The sequence below is a fragment of the Nematostella vectensis genome, chromosome 10 (genome assembly GCF_932526225.1).
Source record: "Nematostella vectensis chromosome 10, jaNemVect1.1, whole genome shotgun sequence".
Taxonomy (NCBI): Eukaryota; Metazoa; Cnidaria; class Anthozoa; order Actiniaria; family Edwardsiidae; genus Nematostella; species Nematostella vectensis.
In genome coordinates, this window is record NC_064043.1 from 9,529,481 (window position 1) to 9,554,785 (window position 25,305).

The 25,305-nt window shown below is 46.0% G+C and overlaps 2 protein-coding genes and 1 long non-coding RNA gene across 4 annotated transcripts; 2 read left to right on the forward strand and 1 right to left on the reverse strand.

The window, feature by feature from the left end:
* The first annotated feature begins 36 nt into the window (after positions 1–36).
* Positions 37–7,716, forward strand: LOC5502582 (secretion-regulating guanine nucleotide exchange factor). Of its 2 annotated transcripts, none has more exons than XM_032370860.2 (11): positions 37–165; positions 698–827; positions 1,270–1,416; positions 1,984–2,078; positions 3,737–3,800; positions 4,353–4,448; positions 4,646–4,711; positions 5,362–5,613; positions 6,029–6,153; positions 6,572–6,608; positions 7,114–7,716. In XM_032370860.2, exons 1-11 carry the CDS (start codon positions 133–135, stop codon positions 7,311–7,313), a joined length of 1,245 nt encoding a protein of 414 aa, XP_032226751.1. In that variant the 5' UTR covers positions 37–132; the 3' UTR covers positions 7,314–7,716. The 2 variants fall into 2 exon arrangements, with proteins under 2 accessions (XP_032226751.1, XP_032226752.1); XM_032370861.2 differs by having other exon boundaries at positions 1,274–1,416.
* On the reverse strand, positions 7,316–9,164 carry LOC125572974. The gene is made up of 3 exons (XR_007313903.1): positions 8,872–9,164; positions 8,406–8,461; positions 7,316–8,063 (listed from the first exon to the last, which is right to left on the reverse strand). It is a non-coding gene; the product is annotated as an uncharacterized LOC125572974 (long non-coding RNA).
* Positions 7,979–12,153, forward strand: LOC116610147. Its single transcript, XM_032370863.2, has 6 exons — positions 7,979–8,140; positions 8,217–8,240; positions 8,949–9,005; positions 9,549–9,884; positions 11,187–11,267; positions 11,699–12,153. Exons 1-5 carry the CDS (start codon positions 8,119–8,121, stop codon positions 11,264–11,266), a joined length of 519 nt encoding a protein of 172 aa, XP_032226754.1. The 5' UTR covers positions 7,979–8,118; the 3' UTR covers position 11,267; positions 11,699–12,153.
* The last annotated feature ends 13,152 nt before the right edge of the window (positions 12,154–25,305 follow it).

Here is a 25,305-nt window from a genome sequence, read left to right on the forward strand (position 1 = left end):
ATTCCACCATAGTAAAACCCTGCTGGTAGCGGTGCAATGCAAAACTTCGTGGACCTGAAAGCAGCCAGGCGTTACTTGCGATACAAAACAAGAATGAATCCGAGCGAAGATTGAGACGAGCTTAGTTTCAAAATGGCGGACGCTGGGACGAATCTAATTTCATGGGTAAAAACAGCTATGCATTTTAACGATTAAGTATCACATGTGTACCACTTAAATTAATAAGTGAGATTTTAAGATAGGTTCGTTATAACTGAAAGGTCCTTTACGATGTCACTGCCGTGGAATGTCGCACGATTGTTTTTTTTTTCTTCTTTTCTTTGTCAATTCAATTTTATCGAAAGCCGTTTGCATTAAGAATGATCAGTTATGAAAATGTACTATCTTTAAAAATCTAACTATAAACTTTCGGTATTCGTGAAAAAATTACTTACCTGATTTTATATGAAGTTTATGAGTAATGGCACGTTTATGTTAAGGCTTATTTGAAATCAGAAGCATGGAGATTAAAGATCAAATAGAGCGTTATCAGATTACTGACATTGCTTAAGTAACATATTTCCTGAAGCTTTGTTTAACCACTAAATAAATCTCACAAGTGCAGACATGCAAATTCTTGTGTTACCTTTTAATTTTTTTATAGATTGATTTAAGTTATGTAGAGTTGTACCAAAAAGTAAACTTCCTCAATTTAAAGGGTGCAAACAGTTATGGTCAGTTAGCGTGTGGTCACACGGATGATGTCATCAAACCAGCAGTACACAGTAACTGGAAAGATGATGTGTTATGCATCACTGGTGGTGGTGGTCACACCGCCATGATAACAGGTCAGGGCTACATTAGAAAGGGCTGGGAGGGGGAGGGGGAGGGGGAGGGGAGGTGGAGTGCTTGAATGGGGACCTATAAAGAGCAGTAATATTCAAAGCCGTTTAGTACAGAATTCTATCAAAAAGATAAAAAGGAGATATTGCGTTTCAAAATATTATTATGGGTGACACACCCACCACCTTTAATGTAATGCTGCCTGGCATAAAATTATTTTTTTTTTATAAAAGAGAGAGCACAAATCATAATTATGTCTAGGTCTAGTCCAGGTTATGATAGTTATATAGTGGAATAGTTATTTATTTGTTTATTTATTAAATCCCTCCCTTTTTTTATTCTGTTTCATCACATGGTTGCCCAGTGACTGTAACAGTTTGTGGCCATTTCCTAAGATATTTTGTTTTATTCTGAGCCCCTCTGGTGATTTGTTGCCTTCAACTCTAGATAGCAGAGAGCTGTACACATGTGGCTGGAACAACAGAGGTCAGCTTGGACTGGGGGACACTATAAACAGAATTGAGCTGCACCGAGTCCTTATTCCTCCTGTAAAACATGTATCCTGTGGTTGGAATCATACTTTAGCCATCACTGGTAATTGTTAATGTCTATTATTGCATAAAAAGAGTGGAACTCAACTCTCAGGTCACCCACTTTTTCAGAAATTGTATTTCAGATCAGTAGACCTTAACATGGATTTTGAGCAGGTGGGGTTTGTTTACCCATTTTTTTGCGGATAATTTTTTAGGAAGCTCATTCTACTGTAGCTCACAGTGGCACTTACTTTTCCTTCATTAGAACAGACCTCACTCCGAAATTCCCCTGGTTACGGGCCTGGGACAGTCAATAGCACTTTCCATTAAAAACTGAGTTGCTTAATTGAGGATACCCTGGTTATGATAAGGATGCTTCGTTGGGTCCCAAAGGTGTCTTTAATCGAACAGGGTTTGTCTGCACTGTAGTTAGGCCAATTTCAAATGCATAATAATTAGACCTATTTGTACTTGCTTAATTGGGACACCCTGGAAATAAGGACTCCCATTTTCATCCGCTGTTAAATACTGCCGCAATATCTGTGTGTGTGTGGGGGGGGGGGGGGGGGGGGTTGGGGTGTAGTCCCAAGCTTGGGGCGCAAATTTTCTATATTGCCTTATTTCATAGACACTGGCCATCTGCTTGTTTTTGGATCCAATGCATTTGGTCAGCTTGGTATTGGGAGAATAGGATGGCAGTGTACAACTCCAACATCATGTGAGGTTAGTACTAGTTCAGGGGTGGCAGATCTGTCCCAAAGGATAGACCTGCATTGTATAATGTATCTGTGTGCACCCTTTAGTTTGAAATACTGCGAAATCATCATCGGCTCAAAATAGTTTGTATAATGGGGGAGGCTATCTGCTCAAAATAGTTTGTAAAATGGGGGAGGCTATCTGCTCAAAATAGTTTGTAAAATGGGGGAGGCTATCTGCTCAAAATAGTTTGTAAAATGGGGGAGGCTATCTGCTTAAAAATTGCATGATTTGCCTTTTCAACTGTTTCTTTTGCCATGTGCCATGATTCATGTTGCTGTGTTTACCTGTTTGAGCTCACCTTGTGGTTAGGGTCATGGTACTAGGATGACATAATGTTACTAGGAATTGATTACATGCCATGTGGTTAGGGTCATGGTACTAGGATGCCATAATGTTACTAGGAATTGATTACATGCCATGTGGTTAGGGTCATGGTACTAGGATGACATAATGTTACTAGGAATTGATTACATGCCATGTGGTTAGGGTCATGGTATTAGGATGCCATAGTGTTACTAGGAATTGATTACATGCCATGTGGTTAGGGTCATGGTACTAGGATGCCATAATGTTACTAGGAATTGATTACATGCCGTGTGGTTAGGGTCATGGTACTAGGATGCCATAATGTTACTAGGAATTGATTACATGCCGTGTGGTTAGGGTCATGGTACTAGGATGCCATAATGTTACTAGGAATTGATTACATGCCATGTGGTTAGGGTCATGGTACTAGGATGCCATAATGTTACTAGGAATTGATTACATGCCGTGTGGTTAGGGTCATGGTACTAGGATGCCATAATGTTACTAGGAATTGATTACATGCCGTGTGGTTAGGGTCATGGTACTAGGATGACATAATGTTACTAGGGATTGATTACATGCCGTGTGGTTAGGGTCATGGTACTAGGATGCCATAATGTTACTAGGAATTGATTACATGCCATGTGGTTAGGGTCATGGTACTAGGATGACATAATGTTACTAGGAATTGATTACATGCCATGTGGTTAGGATCATGGTACTAGGATGACATAATGTTACTAGGAATTGATTACATGCCATGTGGTTAGGGTCATGGTACTAGGATGACATAATGTTACTAGGACCACAAGTCAATATACTAGGGTCATGCTGCTGGCTAATGTTGCTAAGGTTACATATCATGTTACTATGATCATGTTGCCAGGTGTCACATGTCATGTTACGTAGTTTACATATCATGTTGCTAAGGTTATATATCATGTTACTATGATCACGTTGCCAGGTGTCACATGTCATGTTACTTAGTTTACATATCATGTTGCTAAGGTTATATATCATGTTACTATGATCATGTTGCCAGGTGTCACATGTCATGTTACTTAGGTTACGTATGATGTTGCTAAGGTTATATATATATTCTAGGATCAGATAATCATGTGTTCAGTGCTGTGCATTTCAAAGTTTTCTAGCCATTTTTCTTGGGTGTCTCGTCACATGTCATATCTATTGTAGTATTTTTTTTATTGCATGATTTGCCTTTTCAACTGTTTCTTTTGCCATGTGCCATGATTCATGTTGCTGTGTTTACCTGTTTAAGCTCACCTTAATAATTGTGGTTGTATATTTGTGTTTAGGTGTCTCCTGGGTCTTGTGTTACCGATGTTGCTGCTGGATTGAGGCACTCTGTTGCTGTCCTTGGTGAGCTTAAATGCAATAATGTTGCTGTCCTTGGTGAGCTTAAATGCAATAATGTTGCTGTCCTTGGTGAGCTTAAACGCAATAATGTTGCTGTCCTTGGTGAGCTTAAACGCAATAATGTTGCTGTCCTTGGTGAGCTTAAACGCAATAATGTTGCTGTCCTTGGTGAGCTAAAATGCAATAATGTTGCTGTCCTTGGTGAGCTTAAATGCAATAATGTTGCTGTCCTTTGGTGGAGATGAAAATGATAGGAACATTTCGATTTACAATGGCAGAGGGATGATGACGATGAACATTTTTTATTGTACACTAAAAAAGGTTGTAGTGTGCACTGAAATCTTGCGTAGTCACCATACTCATCCCTTCGCCATCATATAACTTAAGGACTAATGATGATGGCGGTGGTTGTGATGATGCTTGATTATTCTTATGATGCACATGATGCTCTTGGTGATGATTATGATGATGATACTAATGATCGTGATGGTGGTGTTGATGAGGATGATGCTGATGATAAGGCGTCTGATGACGATTTTTGTTTTTACTTTCTAGCTGATGGATCTGTGTGGTCTTGGGGGGATAACAAAAAAGGGCAACTCGGTTGTAGCAGGGAGCGGAGCAAGAAGTGCATCCCTTTTCCCGTACAAGGTGACTCAACAAGATTCCTTGTATTGTTCTTAACTTTCTTCTTCCTCCCGCGCATAAATGTTTTTCCCTACTCGTATCATCGCCCGTGCGCTCAGCTACCAAATATGGTGTTTATTTTTTTGAAAGTTATTCGCAGTTTTTATTAAACGTCTCAACCTACTTGTCTCATATTTTAAAATACCGACTGCTATTTGTAGTGTCGTTTGAAGGCTGTCGAGGAAAATCAATTGCTGTTGGACTCCATCACACCGTCCTTCTCACAGGTTGGTCAAGCAACACAGAAACGTTAATTAATTTTAATGCACTTGCCATAGGTCAGCCAAAACTGTTCTCTTGCTTTCCTTAATCGGTTTTCGCGAAAGAAGTCACAATTTTAACGCAAGGTTTATTCAAGTATCTATAAAGCCCAAGGTCACACTGTGACTTGTGTCGGAAATGTAATAGAAATGTAATAGAAATGTAATAGAAATGTAATAGAAATGTAATAGAAATGTAATAGAAATGTAATAGAAATGTAATAGAAATGTAATAGAAATGTAATAGAAATGTAATAGAAATGTAATAGAAATGTAATAGAAATGTAATAGAAATGTAATAGAAATGTAATAGAAATGTAATAGAAATGAAATAGAAATGTAATAGAAATAGAAATGTAATAGAAATGTAATAGAAATGTAATAGAAATGTAATAGAAATGTAATAGAAATGGAGTTTTATTATAGATATCTTTTGACTCCTGTATAAGTTCGCTCCTCGTAGACCGAGCTCGCGTTTGTTCTGTTTCGCTTTACATGGATCATTCATACATCAATGCGATTGGCTAATCTAAAAAGTTCATTGTCTCTAAGTGAACAGTAACAATGTTTTAACGCAATATTCGCAGCACTTGGTCCAACTTTGTGTTTTTTTTTAGACGCAGGTGCGGTTTATTGTTGGGGCTCAAACCAGCACGGACAGTGTGGCGCTTCTCTGCTTCAAGTCATACAGAAGAATCCAACAGATATCTCCACAAATAGTGACCCTACCAGCAACACGGAGAGCAAAGAGCCCGCAATGAAGCTTAAGATCGAGTCCGTCCCAGTCCCCATGCGAGTCCGCGGCCCATTAAATGACGCTTGCGTGAGAGAGATCCACAGTGGTTGGAGTCACGTGGTTGTCGCAACAGGTTAAACAAGTTATTTTATCGCTTATAATTGTTAATGAAATTTAAACCTGTTTTGTCACGCTCCTTATTTCCTTATTTCCGCTAAGATATTTTGACTGGTTCTCACACAGGCCGATATCCTATGATATTGACCCCGATATCGGACTGCAAATACTCACGAAAAATAATCTATTGCTAGGAGCATTATTTTACCCGACCAAAAAATCCTTGAAATAAAAACGTAAAAAATAAACATATATATAAACATACATAAACGGTACGTGATCTTGGATTACTGAATTGGGTCGAATTATATTTTGACGATGAAGGCCTACCTACCGATTAACAAAACGAATACACAATAGTATGAAAGCTAACGAAAAACACATCTCTACACTACATGAATGAAAAAAAGGAAGTCTTTTTTTTTGCCCAGATCAAGGGCGCGTTTACACCTGGGGAAGAGCGGACTATGGTCAGCTTGGCGGGGGAGACGAACTCCAACAGAACGGCCATTCAGCCGAGCCACGAGAAGTCAAGTGTTTACGGGGAGTAAAACAGGTTTGAACGCGTCATTTTATTACGTCATTTAAAGGCCATGTTACATACTTTTCTCATTCTTTGTTGCAACTTGCAACAACATTAAAAAATTGCAGTAGAAGTTGCAAAAAAGGGATCTGTTACACGCGTAGTTTTCTTTGCAACTCCCAACGCAAGAAAGATTAGGTTGCGAGTTGCCGTAAAATTGCCTTGAAAGGGTGCATTGGTACATCTAGTACGTATTTTAACCATACTGACGTATTAAGCATAATGACTTATGATTTTGTAGTGAGCATTATCCACTGAGCATCGTTCAAGACGTCCTTAACTAAACATACCCTTTTTAATTCAATGCGTCATCTTAGAAAAAATGAAATGATAGCCTTCTAGCTATGAATTCCTCTAACATCTACTTTATTTTAATTGTATTTGGTTTCAGTTGGCTTGTGGCGCAGAGCATAGTATTGCTATATCAGGTGAGTTTATTATTTAAAGCATGTCAACGAAGCCATACTTTTTACGTTAGCTTTCGCAATAAACATATAAAAACATACATAAACGGTACGTGATCTTGGAATACTGAACTAGATCGAATTATATTATATGACGAAGGCATCCCACCGATTAAAAAAATGAATATATAATAGTATGAAAGATTACGAAATCACACCTCTACACTACATAAATGAAAAAAAGAAAGTCTTTTTTGCGCAGATCAAGGGCGCGTTTACACCTATAGAAGAGCTTCTTTGGGTAGCATTGCCATACCAAACTCTTCTTCGATATGCTGTGGTATTGTCGTCTTAGTTTAAGTGAAAGATTGTACGTACAAAACGCAAAATAAGCTTGTCAGACCCGAGAATTCTCGTGCGTTTCGGAACACTAGCGCATGTTGGTAAACGCTGAGTGCATATTTGGTAAATTAGATGACTCTGTTCATAACAGCCGTTTTGTTTGAATTGACACTTTGCTGTTGCCTAGGTGACGGGCAAGTACGGACGTGGGGTTGGAATGAGCATGGAATGTGTGGAACTGGGGACGAGTCTAATGTACTTTCTCCTGTATTGGTGTCAGCGGTACAGCGTAGTTTAGTCATGCTCGTGGGATGTGGAAGTGGCCACTCTTTTGCTGTTGTCAAGACACGACTGATGCAGGATTTTCGAGACGATGAAAAAAACTAAGATTCATGAATAGTTATTTATTGTAAGGGGCCTCCTCATACCAGCCTTTTAGACTTTTTTAAATCGTCTATTCAATTCTATATAGCTTATTTATCAATGTAGTTTATGAATTAATATTTGTATTTCTTAAATTAGTATTTTTATTATATTAGGAATTATTGTAAATAGGCCGAATTCAGTGGTCAGACTGACAGGTGTTCTAATAACAATGTCTGCCTATATTTCAAGATATGAAATGTCAGGTTTCCTGTAATGCAGGCGTTTACCCGGTGTAAACGGTGAAAAACTAGCCTCGAGCCACGAATTGCATTGTGGGCTAGATTTAAGGATGATGTGAAATCACCCAAACCCCCTGGCCCTTTTGGCTCACGGCTAATCACAAGATGCACCTGTTCAATAAACCTAAAAAAATCACATTTTCTTGTAAATCAAATGTTACTGGGAAAGTGGCGAAAACAAAACAAAAAAGGTTAAGAAGCTAAGATTCGACTTTTTGTGTTACGCCGTTCCATTCCACCTACTTCTTGAAGAAGTCTTATTAGAGATGAAAATTTGAATACCAACTTTTGGTGTATCGTATTTATTTCACGATATGTCCAAAATATTATAAACGAAAACTAAGTTTGTGGTAAGAGGGCTCTTAGATCATAATACATGATATGTTTACCGCTCAGATAGCCCTAGACCTGCCATGTTTTGCTTTCTCGACCTGCGGATCCCTGCTCTCGTCCAATCACAGTCCATTGTTTGCTATGAAGAAACAGTGTTTAGTAAACAATAAGTTCTATTCCTTCGTACTTCCGAAATGTGGCTAAGGGATTTATTCGGTAAGTCTTTTTTTTCTTTCTCTTCCAAACAATTGTTGGTGGGTAAATAGTAAATACTTATTTTTGTTATTTGCAGTGCTCATCGTTATTGCTGTGGCGTGTAAGTACCATTGTATTATTCATTCTCGTCTTTGGCGTTTAAACTAGGAACTTGTTTTTCTGCTCCACATGTTTTTTTTTATCAAATTTTACAAATGTTCACATAACCTCACTATCACTCACTATCGATAATTGCGGGCAATGCATAAAAAGAAGTATTATATACTTATTTGTTAATCAAATGTAACCGCGTCGTTTGATCTTCTATGCAGTGATGAAGGCCTGCAAGAGATGATGCTAGTGAATGTCTTTGAAATTTGGCCCATTACGCCGCATTTTATGCTCCCACTCAATACCGAGTGAAAACAAAATATAATCATCTATTTTCATCAGCTAAATATCGATCAAAGTATCAGACTTTATTCCATAAATAGAAGTCATGTTTTATAAGCACCAAGTTGTATAATACTTTTTTTATGCAATCTCTATAAAAATGCTCTTTGTTGTAGTTTCTTTAATAAAACACACAGCTAAATAAAAAGACTTTGTGTGTCTGTGCTATTCATTGCCTCTTAAGGCGTGTCACGAGCCTCGACTTAGTCTAGTTTCGTTTTATTCGTCTTATAACCACCATCTAAAATTCAAAAATGGGATCTAATTATCACTTCCATCTCTTCTCATGATATACGTACACTCACTGCATCTCTTCTCATGGTAACGTGATGTATGTACCCTCACCGCATCTTTTTTCGTGTGTTCTCATCCTCAGGTGTCACGGCCGCAGCATGGCCTGCTTTACTGGATGACGAGCCCAATGTTGCAGCCGGTAATAAGTTTAGCTCTTAAACAGTATCAGTATAGAATCATGTATATGATCTAATAATCACGAGGGCACGAGAAACTCTAATAAGCCACACGCTCAAAGAACATGCTCAACAAACACGTGTTTCTTAAGAATATGCACACGTGCGCACTAGAAACGTATCTAATCAGTATTCTCTACAAACGTACACTTGTCATGTATGACGAGCAAGGGCAACAATCTCGTTCAATAAGCACGGCGTTGGGGAGGATTTCTGGGGAGAACAATATGAAGTGACGAGGTTTGAAAAGCGAAATTTCGCTAGAATATAAAAACCCTAAACATTTTCGTTCAGTTTACGGTGTTCTTACTTAGATATTGTGTGTCCCAGAGAAGATGCATTTTATCAAGAGAATTGGAAATTCCGAAGATTCGAGGAGTCTTTTCTATATTAGGGAAAACACGGGGGTTTCCCTGATACTAACAATGGGGTGGGCGGCCTCTAGGTACAGATATTTTCTTGAAATATAAGTTAACCGTTGTGTGATTATGCACCCCTCGTTGTAGACTATCTTGGCTGTTATAAAGACGATAAAGCTCCGCTTACTTACTGGCACAATAACATCCAAGATCGCTCGCTAGCCTACCCTATCAAGAATTACTTTGGTTCTGTCAAGAAATGTGTTGACGCATGCGCAGATAAGTTTTACCCTTACGCCGGGCTTCAGGCGGGATTCCTGTGTTTCTGTGGCACAGATTTCAATAAATATGGCCGACTGGATGATAATTTCTGCAACATAAAGTGTCGAGGGAACCACATCTCAACTAAGCACCTACAAAGAACCAAGCATGGGGAATTCTGGCTGGACTGTGGCGGCAAGTGGGCAAACTCTATATATTCCAGTAAGTCCAGCCAAACTTGTCATTTATTTTGTATATTCCAGGAAGTCCAGCCACACTTGTCATTTATTTTGTATATTCCAGTAAGTCCAGCCACACTTGTCATTTATTTTGTATATTCCAGTAAGTCCAGCCACACTTGTCATTTATTTTGTATATTCCAGGAAGTCCAGGTACACTAGTCATTTATTTTGTATATTCCAGGAAGTCCAGGTACACTAGTCATTTTTTTTGTATATTCCAGGAAGTCCAGGTACACTAGTCATTTATTTTGTATATTCCAGTAAGTCCAGGTACACTATATATTTATTTTTTATATTCCAGGAGAAAAGCGTAATAAACAACAAATACCGTACAACAAAAATAAGATTTTTCACGATTTTTCACCTAAGGCACCTAATTGGAGACTTAAAGTGCTGATCCCAGCGAAAAAGGATTTGTTACAATCCGTATTTCATTGTTAAAAAAAAGATATATCGATACTTTTATAAAAAAATGTTATCACAACATCCACATTAGTAACCAGGCTTTGTCACATTATTCAATTGCACCTACGTAGATGATTCTACTTTCGGTTTGCGTTTCTAACTCTAAAATCTTTGCGAAGAACGGACGCTCCGTGATTAGGCAGAAAACATTTACCTTGTTGCCCTCTATAAAACTACGTATTGATTTCCCAGTATTTTAAAAATTAAAGAACTTATCCAAATAAGAGTCGAAAAATAAAAATAAAAAACGAAAACGCATACGTCACTTTATAGGCACCCTGCCGAATAATGTTATAAAGCTACATTTATCATTGCAGATACTTCAACAGCTAAGATTTTTCTGTTGTGACGCCATGTGATGACGTCATCGCCTGATGACGCCATGTGATGACGGGATCGCATGGACGAAAATATAGAGATTTTTAAACAATGATGCCATGCCTAAATTCATTCACCAATGTATTGCGGATTTATAACGTCTTTAAGTTTTCCTAGCAGCAGCCCACAGAGAAATGTCCCAACACCCTTAAGTTCAGTCGTTTATTTTGTTTTGGATACCCAATGAATTCAGGTGCGTACCCAGGATTGGCCGAGGGGGAGGGGGGAGGGGGGTGCGCAGTCATAGGAATCATATGGAAAAAGCATAGTATTTGAAGATTCCAGAGTCAATAAGAAATTACCTATTTTTTTGCCGCCAAGAGGGGTGCGCGGGCACTCCTCTGTATTCGCGCCTGCCGTCCAGGAATCAATGTATTCTTTAATTGGCTCGATATTGTAGCTGATCTTGTAATAGCGGAGTGATCATATTACTTTCCAGCATACGGGTTACTGCAGCAAGAACACCGCATTGCTGAGGCGAAGATGGATGATTCGTGGCTTTGGAACAGGAAAAAATAAGGTGTGAATCGGCTTAAAATAGGTAAAGGTACCACCATAGGTAAAGCCCGAATCCAGAAATTGCCAACCCTACCAACAGAAACCACGGTTTTGAACGACTCCAAAATCCAAGTTTTGAGACAGATTGATAAACTTGTTCAGCTGATAAGACCTACATTTGGTTGCATGAGAAGACGATATACTTTCAGAAACCTAGAGAAGGACAGACGCCCTTATTACTCTAAGAAAAGTTTAAGTAAAACGATAATAAAACATATAACAAGTCGTTGATGATGATATTTGAAATCTGCTGAGTATATAATGATGGTACTAATGATGATGATGAAGATGATGATGATGAAGACGATGGCGATGGCGATGGCGATGGTGATGGTGATGGTGATTAGGATGATTAAATCATAACTTACTTTGACTATACGTTATGGGTTGCAGTCTTCTCAGAGATGACGTCACGGCTACTTGTCGCAAGGCTGACACGATGACCAGACGAAATGCAACCTGGGAAAAATCATGCTAGTCCAATAATCTGACAAATTCATAGATGTCATCGTCCCCACTCAGTTTTGCCCTGTTCTCTATCGCATTCGATTGACTATAGTTTAGACATACACAAGTTTGTCAATTTATTGGACAACCCTTACGAGAGCAGAAGAAAATAGAGCTCAATGCAGCCGTGCTTGGTGTCAGTCTGAAACACCAATCCCAGGAACGCTCGTGCAGTGAAACAAGGGACATGTTCTTCATGTTGTTTTTCATTTAATGTTAGAATAAAAAAAGATGTAAACGCGATCTATTCTATCTATCTCGCTTTTCACATAAATTTTAAATTTCTGCGCGAGAACTTCATGTTTACAGTAAAGTATTTCTTAATAAATAAATAAAACAGTTATTTTGTTTGTTATCACAGCAGCAAACAAGCGAAAGTCCAGAGAGCTTTCGCTACATTACGAGAAAAATTACCCTGTGTATCATGTTTTTGCAACTCGCAATTCAACTTGCAAAACCATTTCAAATGAGCCAATCATCGCGCTTTATTTCTCCCGGGATAAGGAGGCGACCACTACTGTAAATTATAATTTAAATGCGGGCACATTGCAAGTTGCAAAGAAAAAGAAGGAAAAATGCAAGCGTGTACCAGCATTCCTCTGCGACCTGCAAAATTTTATTTGTCATTGTGTTGTGCAAATTGCAGGAAAAATTCCTTCGTGTAACATAGCCTTAAACTGACCAAATATTTTTTTGTCCGCAAATGACATTTTGTACCTTGGCCTAAGGCAACGTTTTGTTATCTTTTAATTTGTTTTAGAGAAAGCAGATAAACCTTTGTTGTTTCAGCCCATGAAAGCTTAGTGGTTGTCTTCATATGTTCGCAAAAGACAGGGGAATCCCTGTCTTTGACCATGACTAAAGACCGAATTAGTACGATTATTATCTAGGTTTCGAATCATTTTAAAATTCAATGCCTTTGCTTAAAAAAATGACAAATAAGCAATTCCGTACTACCTTGTATTAGGCGGGCTAAGGGGACACTACAATACAATTACTCCACCAAGAAGTGGTTTTAACCCGTTCTCTGTTCCAAGCCAAAAGACTTGCATGCTCAAAGAAAACCCTCTGATTATTCATGTTGTAAACTCGGGAGACATTTTCACGTGCAGGGACATTTCGAAAGATAAGATAAAACTGCGTTACCAGGATCACGAACAAAAAAATTGGCAGAAACGAGTCACTTTACCGTCTTTTTTATTAATTTATAATAATGGAATATATTCTAATATAGTTTTTTTTACTATAATTTTCAGAAAAAAGGACAATTTACACAAGAAAGGTTGCAATTTTTAGCGAAATGTTTTTTTCCGGTCCACCCCTGGACCGTTACTTGCCTTTGCAAGTATTTCTAGCATGTATTAACTTTTCGCATACATCCCTCTTTTTCTGGTGTGTTTAGCGAGCTAGCTAGCATGGCCTCTCGTATTTAATTATAGTAACAGACTCTGCCAGACAAACAGATCTTTGTGAAGAGAACTGCATATCAGGGACTTCCCAGAGACGATACCTAAACTACAAAACCTTACTTTAACTATGACCATCTTTCAACCCTTTTGAGTAAACTGAGAACTGTTCAACATCTAAGAATTCTTCTGAGAGCTTACAGTACCTTGCTTTTACAGCCACAAAAAAGCCCTTGGAAATTCTATGATTTTGCAGCGCCTTTCTAAAAAATGGACGTTCATGGTGCGTTTCCTTGGATGTTAAATTTGCCTTGCCCCAGGCCCGTACCCAGGGGGGGGGGGGGAAGGTGCGATATCCGAAAAAGTGGACCTAATTTTTTCCCGGGGAGGGGGGGGGGGAGAGGGAGTAAGTTCTTTGATAAAAATCTGACCACTCCCGAAAGAATTAAAAGGGATTTTTTTTAATGTTTTGTGGTATCTCCACGGGAACAGGGTGACTTTTTGCAGGAGCATGCGCTTGGACTGACCGCTTGTAACACGGGCTCAAAATAACGCGCCATTGTTGTTCGTAATTCACTATTGTCCGGAAATCACTGAAACATTTTTGTATACATTCCAAACCTTGCTCTCAAAACGATTTTTTTTTCTTAAAAAGCTTCATTTCTCAATGAATTTTACGCCGATTGCAACCAAATAGAACATTGGATATTTTCTCTAAAATCTGCATCGCATCCAATTTTGTTATATATGCTTGAAAAGGATGTATAATGTATATCAGTGTTTATATTACATGCGAAGAACCTGTGGTAAACGCTCTGTGTATTGCGCAAACCAAATAATCGCCCCATGACAGGTTACCCAATAGGGTTCTGGATCCTAGTGTGTGGATTCCGGATTCCATGTGGGTATTTTTTCCGTGGATTCCGGATTTTATTTTTGTTTTCCACTATTCTTGTATTCCAAATTCCAGCTTAAGTCTTGGATTCCTGATCCTAGTGTGTGGATTCCGGATTCCAGTAGCATGGAGTCCGGATTCCAAGTCTCATTTTTTCATGGATTCCGGATTACCTGCCATTGGACGAAAATATACGCGACAGATTCCTGTGATTTAATTTATTGCAAACACATTGAATAAAAATTCATTTGAATACTATCGAAATCAATTTCTGCAAATTCCGATCTCTTGTTCATTCACTAGCCAAATACTCAAACTTGAACAAGATTTGTTTTTCAGTCACGAATTTTATTAACAAAATGTCATAACGTACAATACAGTATGCATAGTACTAAGCCCTGAAACTCTTATGTGGTATCATAATTGCGCTTATTTCGTCGTACTCCCCAATTTTACAAAATGAATTAACCATGCTACCCATCTAAGCTAATGTTCATGGAACACACCGAGAGTTGAGATAGTGTGGTACAAAGCCTGCATGTTTTAGTAATTCAGTTTCAATAATTGTAATTTTTTGCAATTTCACAAATTTCTGACTAATTCACCGAAGTATAGCTTCGCGAATCTAAGCTTGATTTTAACAGTTTAAGATAATAACAAACCTTTACATCACGAAATATGATATGTTTATAAATTCTTTGTTTTCTACCTTCCAGTTTCCATAATTCACAAATGTAATTTTCCTTCCAAGGCTCTTTGACCTGATTTTTTTGCATATCCCAGAGATTCAAAAGTTGAGAAACGCAACATAAAATAGCCGAATTGCGAAATAAACTCTATAGATACCTTGCAATAGAATACTGACATAGACATCCTCTGAAAAAAGGCCTTCCTGCGTGCGTAAAGCATATAATTGAGGTCCAAAAGTTCAACATTTTAAACACCGTGAGTAAATCTCGCTACTCGGCCCTAGACATGGGATGTGATGTGCGTGCTCAGACAGAAAGTCACCCTGTTCTCCACGGGACGTTTAATGTCGGATTTGGCTAAAAAAAAGTCGGGGGGGGGGGGGACTAGGGGGTTTCAGAGAAACTAGTGGAGGGCGCGAATCGCCCCTCCGGGCCTCAAAGCCCCCTTTCAGTGAAACGAGTGGGAGGCGCGAATCCCCCCTCCGAGCCCCCCAGCCCCGTCTCTTTTCTATGCTGGGGGGTTTCATAGAAACCAGTGGGAGGCGCGGATCGCCCCTCCGGGCCTCCCAGCCCCGTCTTAGGCTTGGGAGGCGCGAATCCCCCCTCCGAGCCCCCCAACCCCATCTCAAGCAGATAATGTTTCACGTACATCAATAATTGGGGCAATTGTGCACGTAGGCAGATAATGTTTCACGTACATCAATAATTGGGGCAATTGTACATGTAGGCGGATAATGTTTCACGTACATCAATAATTGGGGCAATTGTACATGTAGGCAGATAATGTTTCACGTACATCAATAATTGGGGCAATTGTGCATGTAGGCCGGGCGCGTCCCACGTACATCAATAATTGGGGCAATTGTACATGTAGGCCGGGCGCCCCTCCGAGCCCCCCAGCCCCGTCTCATGCAGATGAGGCCCGCGTAGATTGCTAATGAGGGCCGTGAAAACGAGGAGGGCCGCCAACCTACGGGGCGCGGAACAACGGCCGTAGATTCAAAGCCGCTGGCGTGGCGTTTAAACCTGAGTTCTACTCGAACACCTCGCTCCCGAACTCCTCGCGAATTTCTCGCAGCCTCTTTTTCGTCTTTTCGCGTGTGTCTCCAGGGAGGACCCTTTCCTGTTTTTTTTCTCACGCGGTGCGAGGCCGTGTCGAGCTCTGATAGCGGCCTTGAGCGCGTAGTATCTCTCTTGTTCCTGAAGTATTAGCCGGAACTCTTCGTCTGAGATATGCCCGTCCTGCAGAGCCTTAGAGACCAGCTCGCTGATCGAGTTTTTCTTACTCTCCGCTAAAACCATCGTGTCTTCGTGTTTAGCCACCTTGGTCGTAAGACCCCTAGAGACTACCCCCGCGCCCACGACACCGACCAGCCCAGCGACCCCTGCCAGCGGACCGCCGATCAGAACCCCTATCCCACTCAAAGAGACCCCCACCCCGGCGCTGGAAAGCGCCCCTGCAGCGATACCGGATGCCACAGACACAGCATGGGTAACGGCGAAGGCGCGCTTATACTTCTTCCGCACCTGTCGATGATGCGTTATCTCGCTGTCTAGAACCGCCTGAGTGTCACATATTTTCTGGAGTTGGAAGCTTTGCACGTCGCCGCCGATGCTTGCCGGGGCGGTAGGCGTCGTTTGCGGGCAAGTCGGGGGGCAGACGCTGGGAAGCGAGGGGTATATGGCACCGCTGCTAACGTCGCTGTTTGCCATGTTTGTTATGTCGGACCTAGGTTAGCTCTAATACGAGACGAACAGGCTTGCCCTTAAAGTCCACCCGTCTACCGCGGTCATCAGTGATCCATATTCGGATACTCGGGACAAACTCAGAGGAAGATGCTGCGACACAAACGGGGATGTCGGGCCCATAGACGACTTTCTCGTGCGGCCTCCCGCGGGTTTCTAGGCAAGCGAGAACGTTTGAAGGCTCGTCTAAGGCGAAGCATTGCGAGCGGTCTACGATATCGCAGAAGATGTAGAGGGCCTCTATTTTCGGCAAAGCCACCTTAAGTGGCCCCCCCCCCCCCCACGGGCAGTGCGAGGCCCCGCCCCCCCCCCCCCCCCCCCAACTGATCGTTTTTAGCCTCTAGGCCAAATAGTGCGCAAAGCTCGGCATTCAGGAACGCAACGCCTTTGGACACGAGCGCGATATTCCCGGTGAGGGGATCCAGCTTCGCGGTCAGAATCTTGCTTTCAGCGCGGTTGATCGTTTCCACGAGGGACTCGGCCGTGTGGTGTCCGGCTGGCAGAGTAGCGATGGGCGGGAGGGAGGCTATAGTCGTTATCTGATGCTCCCGCTCGAGATTATACCAGCTGTTAAACAGCGAGCACTGCCGGAGCGCCACGAAGCGTGGGCGCCTTATCGGCTGCTCGAAGAAGAGCGTCAGTTCGCCTCCGGTGAACACAGCATGTAGGACCACCATTGTGTTGAACATAGCCTGCCTTCGTGTTTAATAGGGCTGTGCATGGATTGGGAAGGCTGGCGGATGCTGAACGAGGAGGCGATTCCCCGAAGGTAGGAGGGGGAGACGAAGAAGGCGGCAGTTGCGGCGGGAGCCTCTATAGCCGGACATATCAAACACGCCATAGCCGAACAAGTCAAACGCGCAAAAACCGGTTTCCCTAGGTCTTTGACCCTTGCGCAAAAGCTGCTCTACGCCGTGCCCGCGACCCCCGTGGAGAGCACGGCCTCAGACATCACCCCACTACTCACGCAGCTGGATATACACGTGGCTGAGGACAAATCATTCACGACTAGGGTCCGAGACATATTCAAAGAGACAGTAGTCACGCACAAGTCCGCCAAGGAGTCTCGCCGGTGGCTATCGGAGCCTTCCTATGGGTACTGGCCACAGCAACTCAACTTTGCGGTCTGGTGCGCAACCGCCGGATGTGGGGTGTCCCTAACTGACCCCACTTTCGCCACGCTCCCCTCTGTCATCAGGGGATTTCTAAGGTTTCACGTCTACTTTACCACCCGGAGGATACTCTACGAGCTCGGCGCCCCCCTGCCTGGCGCCAGCCCGTTCACGCAAAACGGGAACCCCTACAAGAAGGCCGCTTTCGAGCGTCTATGCATAGAGTTCGGTTTGCCGCGTAAGCCGGACTTCCGATGGAAAGGCGGGCGGAACCACGGGCTAGGCGATGTGTTTGTGTTCTACCCGGGGGAGGGGTATCGCAACGTGCACGTGATCCGTGGCTACGACACGGCGGCGGACGAGTACCCGAGCCACCTCAATTTGTTTAGCGACGAAGGTGGGACGTACAATAGTGGGAAGCAGGTGGGTTACATACGCAACGACGACCACGGGGGCGTGAGCTGGTTTGCGCTCCTAAAGGTGAGGGGCTGACAAAAGCAGGGCTAGGAAGCCTCGATCGCTCGGTCAAGACGTTCGTCTACACAGTGCTTGGCGCGCAGGTAAACATCCGTTCCTCTATCGCGGGGGCCGGTGGGCCGGCCATGGAGGCGCAGACGGAGTTCACGAAGCTGCTTGAAGACGCGATCATAGAAAACGACATCGCTCAAAGCGTGCAAAGGTACCAGTTAGCCGTGCAGGAGGCCAAGGTGAGACTAGGTCTTGCGGTCGCACCAGGAGTGTGGCTGATGCCGAGCGATCTGGTGATAAACATGCAAAGGGTCGTGGGCTACAACGATAAGCTGCAGAAAGCCACGGACTCCATGACGCTCGGCGCAAACGCGATCAACACCGAGACAAAGCCAGTCGGTGCTCATAACATGGCCGGTGGGCATCCTAGGGTGCAACACGTGACTGACCCTGGGATCGACCGCGTGCCGTCCCGGCGGCAAAGCAAGGATTCCGCCCCTGCGAAAGTGCACGCAGAGGGCGCGGCCCCTGCCCCCTCTCCACGTACGCACGCTGCGCATAGCATGACTGCCGCCGGAACGGGCGAAAAAAGTGACCACCGCCCTCAAGGCGGGGTTGTCGGCACTCGCGGTGGCCGCAGCGTATTACTTGTTCCGATGACTGCTTTGCATTCGACGAACCAAGAACGCGGCTACGGCTTGAATGAGCAGCCACGCATTTTTGCCAAGAAATTTCACCACTTCTCCTGCAGCCTTAAACACGAAGTTCGCGATGCTGCCTACTAGCCCGGGGAGAAGCTCGCCTAGCTTTTTCCCGATGGCCTTAAGCCCGTTACCGACCCCTCTGGCCACGGAGGAGAGCGACTTGCCGAGCGACGTCACAATGGCCGCGATCGTCGTCGCTACGGCCAACCCGATGGCGATGACGGTAAAGCAGTACTTTTTGAAGATGGCTTTGATGCGCTCTCTTAGCGGCTTTTGGTTCTCGAGCTCTCGGTTTTCGCGTTCTAGTTCGTCAATCTCGGACCGCCTCTCCTCGTTGCGCTCACGGGCCTCTTGGCTTCTACTCTCTGACGCGTTAGGGTCGTCGATGGTCTCCCTGTCTGTGGCTACCACCCCTTGCAGCTCTTGGACCCGTTCTATGTTCTCCTGGATGACCGCGTCTATCTCTGCCACGGACCCCATCGCTAGCTTGAAGCCTTTCAGCCTTGCAACGTCCTGTCGGACGCTCCCGTCCTCATTGAACAGCTGTCTTGGTTTAGACCAACCTCCTTTGCCAAGGTTGCGAAGCTGTATTAGCGTCTTCCCCCTCTGGTCTGACTGGAACCGTATCAGATTCTCGTTAAGGTCTGGTTATTCCTCCCTGAGGGACTGGAGACCGAGTCTTGTCGCTGCACCCTCTGTGATGAACGAGGTTTTAGCGCTTGCCATTCCGGCGGTTTGCGTTGCGCTTCGCGTAGCCAAGCTATGCGCAGCATGCGTACGCGACGACGTGCTCGTCATTGGGATCGACTCCCCATCGTCGGGGTCAAACGGGATAAGGGGCGTCGTCTTGTCGTCCCCCGCCCCGCGATCGGCGGACGCACCCGGCAAGGTATCGTCAATGTCAACGTCAACATCACCCATGATGCGTGCGCATAACTCGTGCTATGCTATATTAGACATGCCTAACAGTCCGCACCATAGCCACGCAGCTTCGTACTTTATGTACACATACGTATACAATATATGATATACGTATACGATGTCAGTCAGCGATAAACTTGACCCCCAACGAACACCCAGAACTCCTCTGGGGTTGAAAGCCGAGAGAACTGTTCACCGGGTCACTCTCAACCCGTCGACGGCCTCCCCAGGCGAGACGCTATATGTGGCGGTCCCAAAGCTATCGGAAGGCGTCACGCTTGTGCCTGGCTCCTTGAGGGTCGGTCTCGATCTCTCCATCTCAGGCCATGCGAATAATACCGTCGTGAGCAACGTCGGCCGTCTCGTGAGCCGCCTGAAAATCACGTTTGCAGGAGAAACGCTCCAGGACACCAACCGCTACGACGTCTTCAAGACGTATGAGAAGCTTTACCTGTCCAAGGTCGAGAGAGAGGACCGCCTGGAGCAGGGCATACAGTCAGAAAACATGCGCAAGCTTCGCTCCAAGGCTGGCGATAAAGCGACTAGTAACGCCAAGGAGAACGCTCTAAACGCCGCCCACGGGGCGAGGTACACTATCCCGCTAGACCATTCTCTGCTGACGGACCACGGTGTGCTGTACCCAAGGGCGCTCTCCGAGGCAATGCTCTTCGAGATCACGTTCGCAGCGGTTGACCAGGTAGTAGTCGGAAGCGATGCTACCAAATTATCCTATGGCATCAAAAATCTAGAGCTGGAGTACGAAAGCCTGAGGGACGACAACCTCGCCCGGTCTGCAGCCGCCGCCTACCAAAACGGCACAACGTTCTTCTACGAGCAAGTGAACCTTCACAAGACCTTCCATGTTAGCAAAGGGACGGACAGCATAATCAACGAGAGTGTCAACCTGCCGCGAAGGTCTATAAGTGGTCTGTTGCTCCTCTTTGTGGAGCCATACACGGCAGGGGCTCGCGGACTCTGAGAAGTTCGTGTACCCCGACATCAAGAGCGTTCGCGTTACAATCGACGGCATGCCAAACAAGGTCTTCAGCCAGGGGCTGCGCCCCACGGATTTCTGGAGGGAGGCGAAAAGGCGGTTCGTCCGCCCCTCCCCGGGGGGGCACAGCGGAGCGCCCGCCGCCCCGGCAATCGGCCCCGAGTCGTTCTATGGCGATAACAAGTTTGCTCAGTGGATCTACCTTCGAACGACGGACGACAGTGCTATCCATGGGGGTGGTCTCCGATTGGTCAATACCCGCGACAGTGTGCACCTCGAGATAAAACGCACGGCAAGCGGCACGGGTACCGTAAACTGTCACGTGTTTGTGGTGGCCGACGCTAAAATGAACCTTATGAACGGACAGCTAGAGTCCATACAATACTGAGCACAGACAGTTTCTGTGCGAAGCGGTATGGACCCGAAAAACATCCCATTTAACGCTCTCACCGTGGGCCCGACGTCATGCGGGAAGACCCAATTCGTAGTGGACCGGCTGCGCGGCCCTTTCCGGGGCAAGTTCGACTACATCGTACTCATGTGCCCTACCTTTGTCTACAACAAAACATACGACTGCTTCGGCGAGGGCGACAATCGTCTGTTTGTCATCGCACCTGAGGCGGGTCAGATCGACATACTGCTGAGGTTTGTCTCCGCTCTCTTCGAAGGCACTAATACGCTAATCATACTCGACGACTGTGCGGCCTCGAAAGACGTAAAGAGGCGCTCTGACCAGCTCGTCAGCTTGGCGTTCAGCGCGCGCCACGTGGGTATTAGCGTGTGGGTGATCACGCAGCAGCTCACCAGAATCACGAAGCCGTTCCGTGAGAACATCGCGGCCTTGGTGGTCTTCTATACCCCCAGCAAGGCGGACATGAAAGCTATCCTGCATGACTACGGCGCGGAGCTCTCAGAAGAGAAGATGAAAGAGTACATGAAGGCCCTCAAGACGAAAAAGTTCTCGAAGTTAGAGTTTTGCTTGCGTCACCCTTATACCATCGCCCTAGTTGAACGGTAACCACCGCCCTAGGGCATAACGTGTGTGTGCACACATTTACGTACGTAATCACACGTGTTGCAACTTAGCCACGGCATGATGAGCGACGAATACTTTGAGAGTCTTCTTGAGGGGGGCGACGACCGCCGGCAGGCCGGCGAGTCGTTGGGCTGCTCGACGCAGCCTGCCGGAACGGCAACCGGAGTTGAGCAGACTGAGATAGCAGACGCGAGGGAGAAACTCGCGACTCTCGTAGCCTCGGGGAAGTCGAGAGAAATGGTAGGCAAGGCCCTGACTCACGACGACGTCAAACGCATGAGCGCCGAGGAGGTGAGGAAGTACGAGAAGCGATACGAGACCGCTCTAGCCAGCCAGACTACAGACGCCCTGGCACCGCCGGAACGGCAAGCGCTGACACGCGGTGTCAACACGAGTTAGCAGTCGCGGACTCGCGGACCTGCCGGAACGGCAAATGCACAGTGTCGAGTCTGCCATCCCAGAGCAGACGTTCATTTGAAAGTTTGCCACTTCTTCTACCGCTTGGTACCAAGTAGTTGACACCGCGCACAAATGGAGGAACCTCAAGGAAGTACTAGTGCCCAGCCTGCCGGAACGTTAGCGCAACCTGACAAACAAGCTGCTGATGAGCATCATCAAGAACCTGCACGTACGCCTTCGGCGTTGGCGGAGAGAATCACGAGTCCCAAACCACCCGTGACCCGACCTAAACACCCTGGACGAGTCGAAGCCGGAAGGCGCTTGGCAAAGTGGAACCGAATTAACAGAGCGAAGAAAGAGGCACTTCGTGTCGTGCAGTCGCCGGTGGCCCCGGGGCCGAGCGAGCCGCAAGGACGCGAGGGCTTGCGCGCCGATGATGCCTTCGGCACACACACACCAGTCCCGGAAAGCAACTCTGCTTGGTCGGCTAGCTCGGTTATCGGGGTAGCTGGTCTTCTAGTGTCATCGGCCTCTACACACGCAGGCGGGAGCTAGCTGCCGCGTTCACTCGTACACCAGCTGTTAACCAGCGAGCTACCGATCCGCATGCTACCGAAGGTACCGACGACGTGACTCCGCCCGCAAGGCCGCCGCTGGCGGCCGCACAGCAGACCAAGGATCGAGTTCCGGCGACAGCGCTTCGCGCTCCCGGACAATGCAAATCTCGGCTGTTATCCATGGAGTAAGCAGACATTTAGACACGAGGGCCCCACCCATATCCGCACGTCGGTGCATATAACGCGTGTACGCATATATAATGTCGACGACGCAGCAGAGCAAGATTACAAAGACCATCACCGACGCCGCAGTCATAACCGGCCTCGTCGCCGGTATCGGCTGGGTTGGGCGCAAGGTCTTACGCGAGGACTTCACCAAAGACCCCTCCGCGAACGCCATGAACTACGCAAAAATGACTGCCGCCGTTGCAGGTGCTGTCGCTTTGAAGGGTTACCTTGAGGACCAGAAGATCCTGCCAATGTAGTAGTGTACTGTGGCGTGCGTAGGCCGCTTATTAGACTCGTGCGTGCTTTGCACTATTCATGCGCATGCGCCGCCGAAGGCATACCCACAGCACGTGAAGTGTGCGCACGTGAAACGTACTCGATGGCCTCTATCGCGATTTTGGTTGGCGGCGCCGTCCTAAACGCGACTGCATTCGTTGGTGGCAACTACCTCGCAAAGTTCCTGTCGAGCGATGAGAGCCCTGCCTTAGCTGAGAAGGAAAGGCACGACAAGGCCCTAGAGAAATACCAACAAGACTATGGACGCTACCAACAGGGCGACAAAAAATCCTTGATTGGCAAGCTTAAAGTCGCGAGAGAGGGTCCCTCGCAAAGCACAACTTCACCGACACCGACTACGCGCTCAAAATCTACAACCGGACCCGGACAAAACAATCCCTGGAGTCGATGCGGGCCCCCGAGCTGTCTGACTACTACATCCCCAGCAAAACGCAGAAGAACGCCGAGTTGGCGTACATTGGCGCCGGCGCTCTCGCCATCGGCTACGCAGCTAGCCGCTTGCTGTGATGCAGCTGCCGTTTCTGCGCTGCGTCTAGGCGGCCTTTTTTCCATGCTGCGCGTATACGTATACGTATACGTATAAGATGATTGCAGACCGAGTTCGCGCAGCAGTGCGTATGCACGTACGCCGAAGGCGTAGCAGACGGCAAACGCCTGTTGGAGACTGATACATGCGTTGCAACGCATTGCAATGCATCGCGATACACACGTAATGGCCCGCCGGAACGGCAAGCGCATGTCCGACGAAAAACTCGATGCGTTCCTTCGTCCTATATACTACGCCAGAGGTGGCTTCCAGGGAGTGCCCCCTCTGCATGCCAAACTTCCCAAGGGCTCAGCCTCCATAGATCGAGTGCGCAAGTGGGTAAGCTCGCAGCCCGTCGGGGGCTACACACAGACACCCCCTCCTCCGACTACCTACGCCCACTTCTCGGAGCAGATACCAAACCGTATCCACCAGTCGGACCTGCTATTCTTGCCAACCGACCGCGGGTACAAGTATGCCCTGACTGTCGTTGACGTTGCTTCACGATATAAAGCCGCCCGCCCACTGAGGACTAAGAGCGCGGCCGTCGTCTCCCGCGAACTCGCTGTCATCTATGCAGAGGGACCTCTCACATGGCCTAAAGTCCTCATGGTTGATGACGGCACGGAGTTCAAGGGTGCTACCACAAAGCTCCTAACAGACCACGGGGTGGAGGTCCGACGGGCTGAGCCAGGGCACCACAGGAGCCAAGCTTTCGCCGAGTCTTTCCATCGCTGGCTGGCACAGCGCCTATTTCGTGCGCAGTACTCGAAGGAGCTTGCATCCGGCGAGACAAACCGCGAGTGGGTTACTGCTTTGCCAATTGTCATCTCGGACATGAACGCAACGAAAACTCGCATGACTGGCTTTGCGTCTAAAGACGCCATAAAGCTGAGGCGCGTGCCTCTCAAAGCCGAATAGCCCCCCTTAGAGGTCCCCTTAGAGGTAGGAAAGGAGGTGTACATCGCCGTAAACGAGGAAGACCTTCATGACAAGGGCCGGCGGCGAGCGACGGACCCGTGGTGGACAAGCAAGGCATACCCAAAACTAAAGAGGGTCATGGAGCCCGGACAGCCAGTGTTATATTACACGGCGTACTCTAAGCACGGCTTCACGCGTTCGCAGTTGCGTAGCGTGACGCCAGCGTCACGCTAGCGCCGCGCTAGCGTCACGCTAGCGTCACGCTAGCGCGATCCCTAATCCCTAATCCCTGGTCATCAGGGAGCCATCGAGGATCACATCCAGTCTCGTCTGTAAACGCCCTGTCGATAGCCCATCCGTCTTGTCCCGATCGGTACAGTTTTCCTTCGTGCGTGACTATAACACACCCACACAGCCAGATCCTCGTGCTTCTGGGGATCGCCCTGTTTATAAAGCAAATGAGCACCTCTCGCACTTTTGCCTCGCGCGTTTTTGTGGCGGCACTGGTAGCGCGAGGCGCTGCCTTCTCCTGACATAACGAACGAAGGCCCCTCTCAGCCTCGAAGTCTAGGCCGTGGACGCTCGCGATCGCAG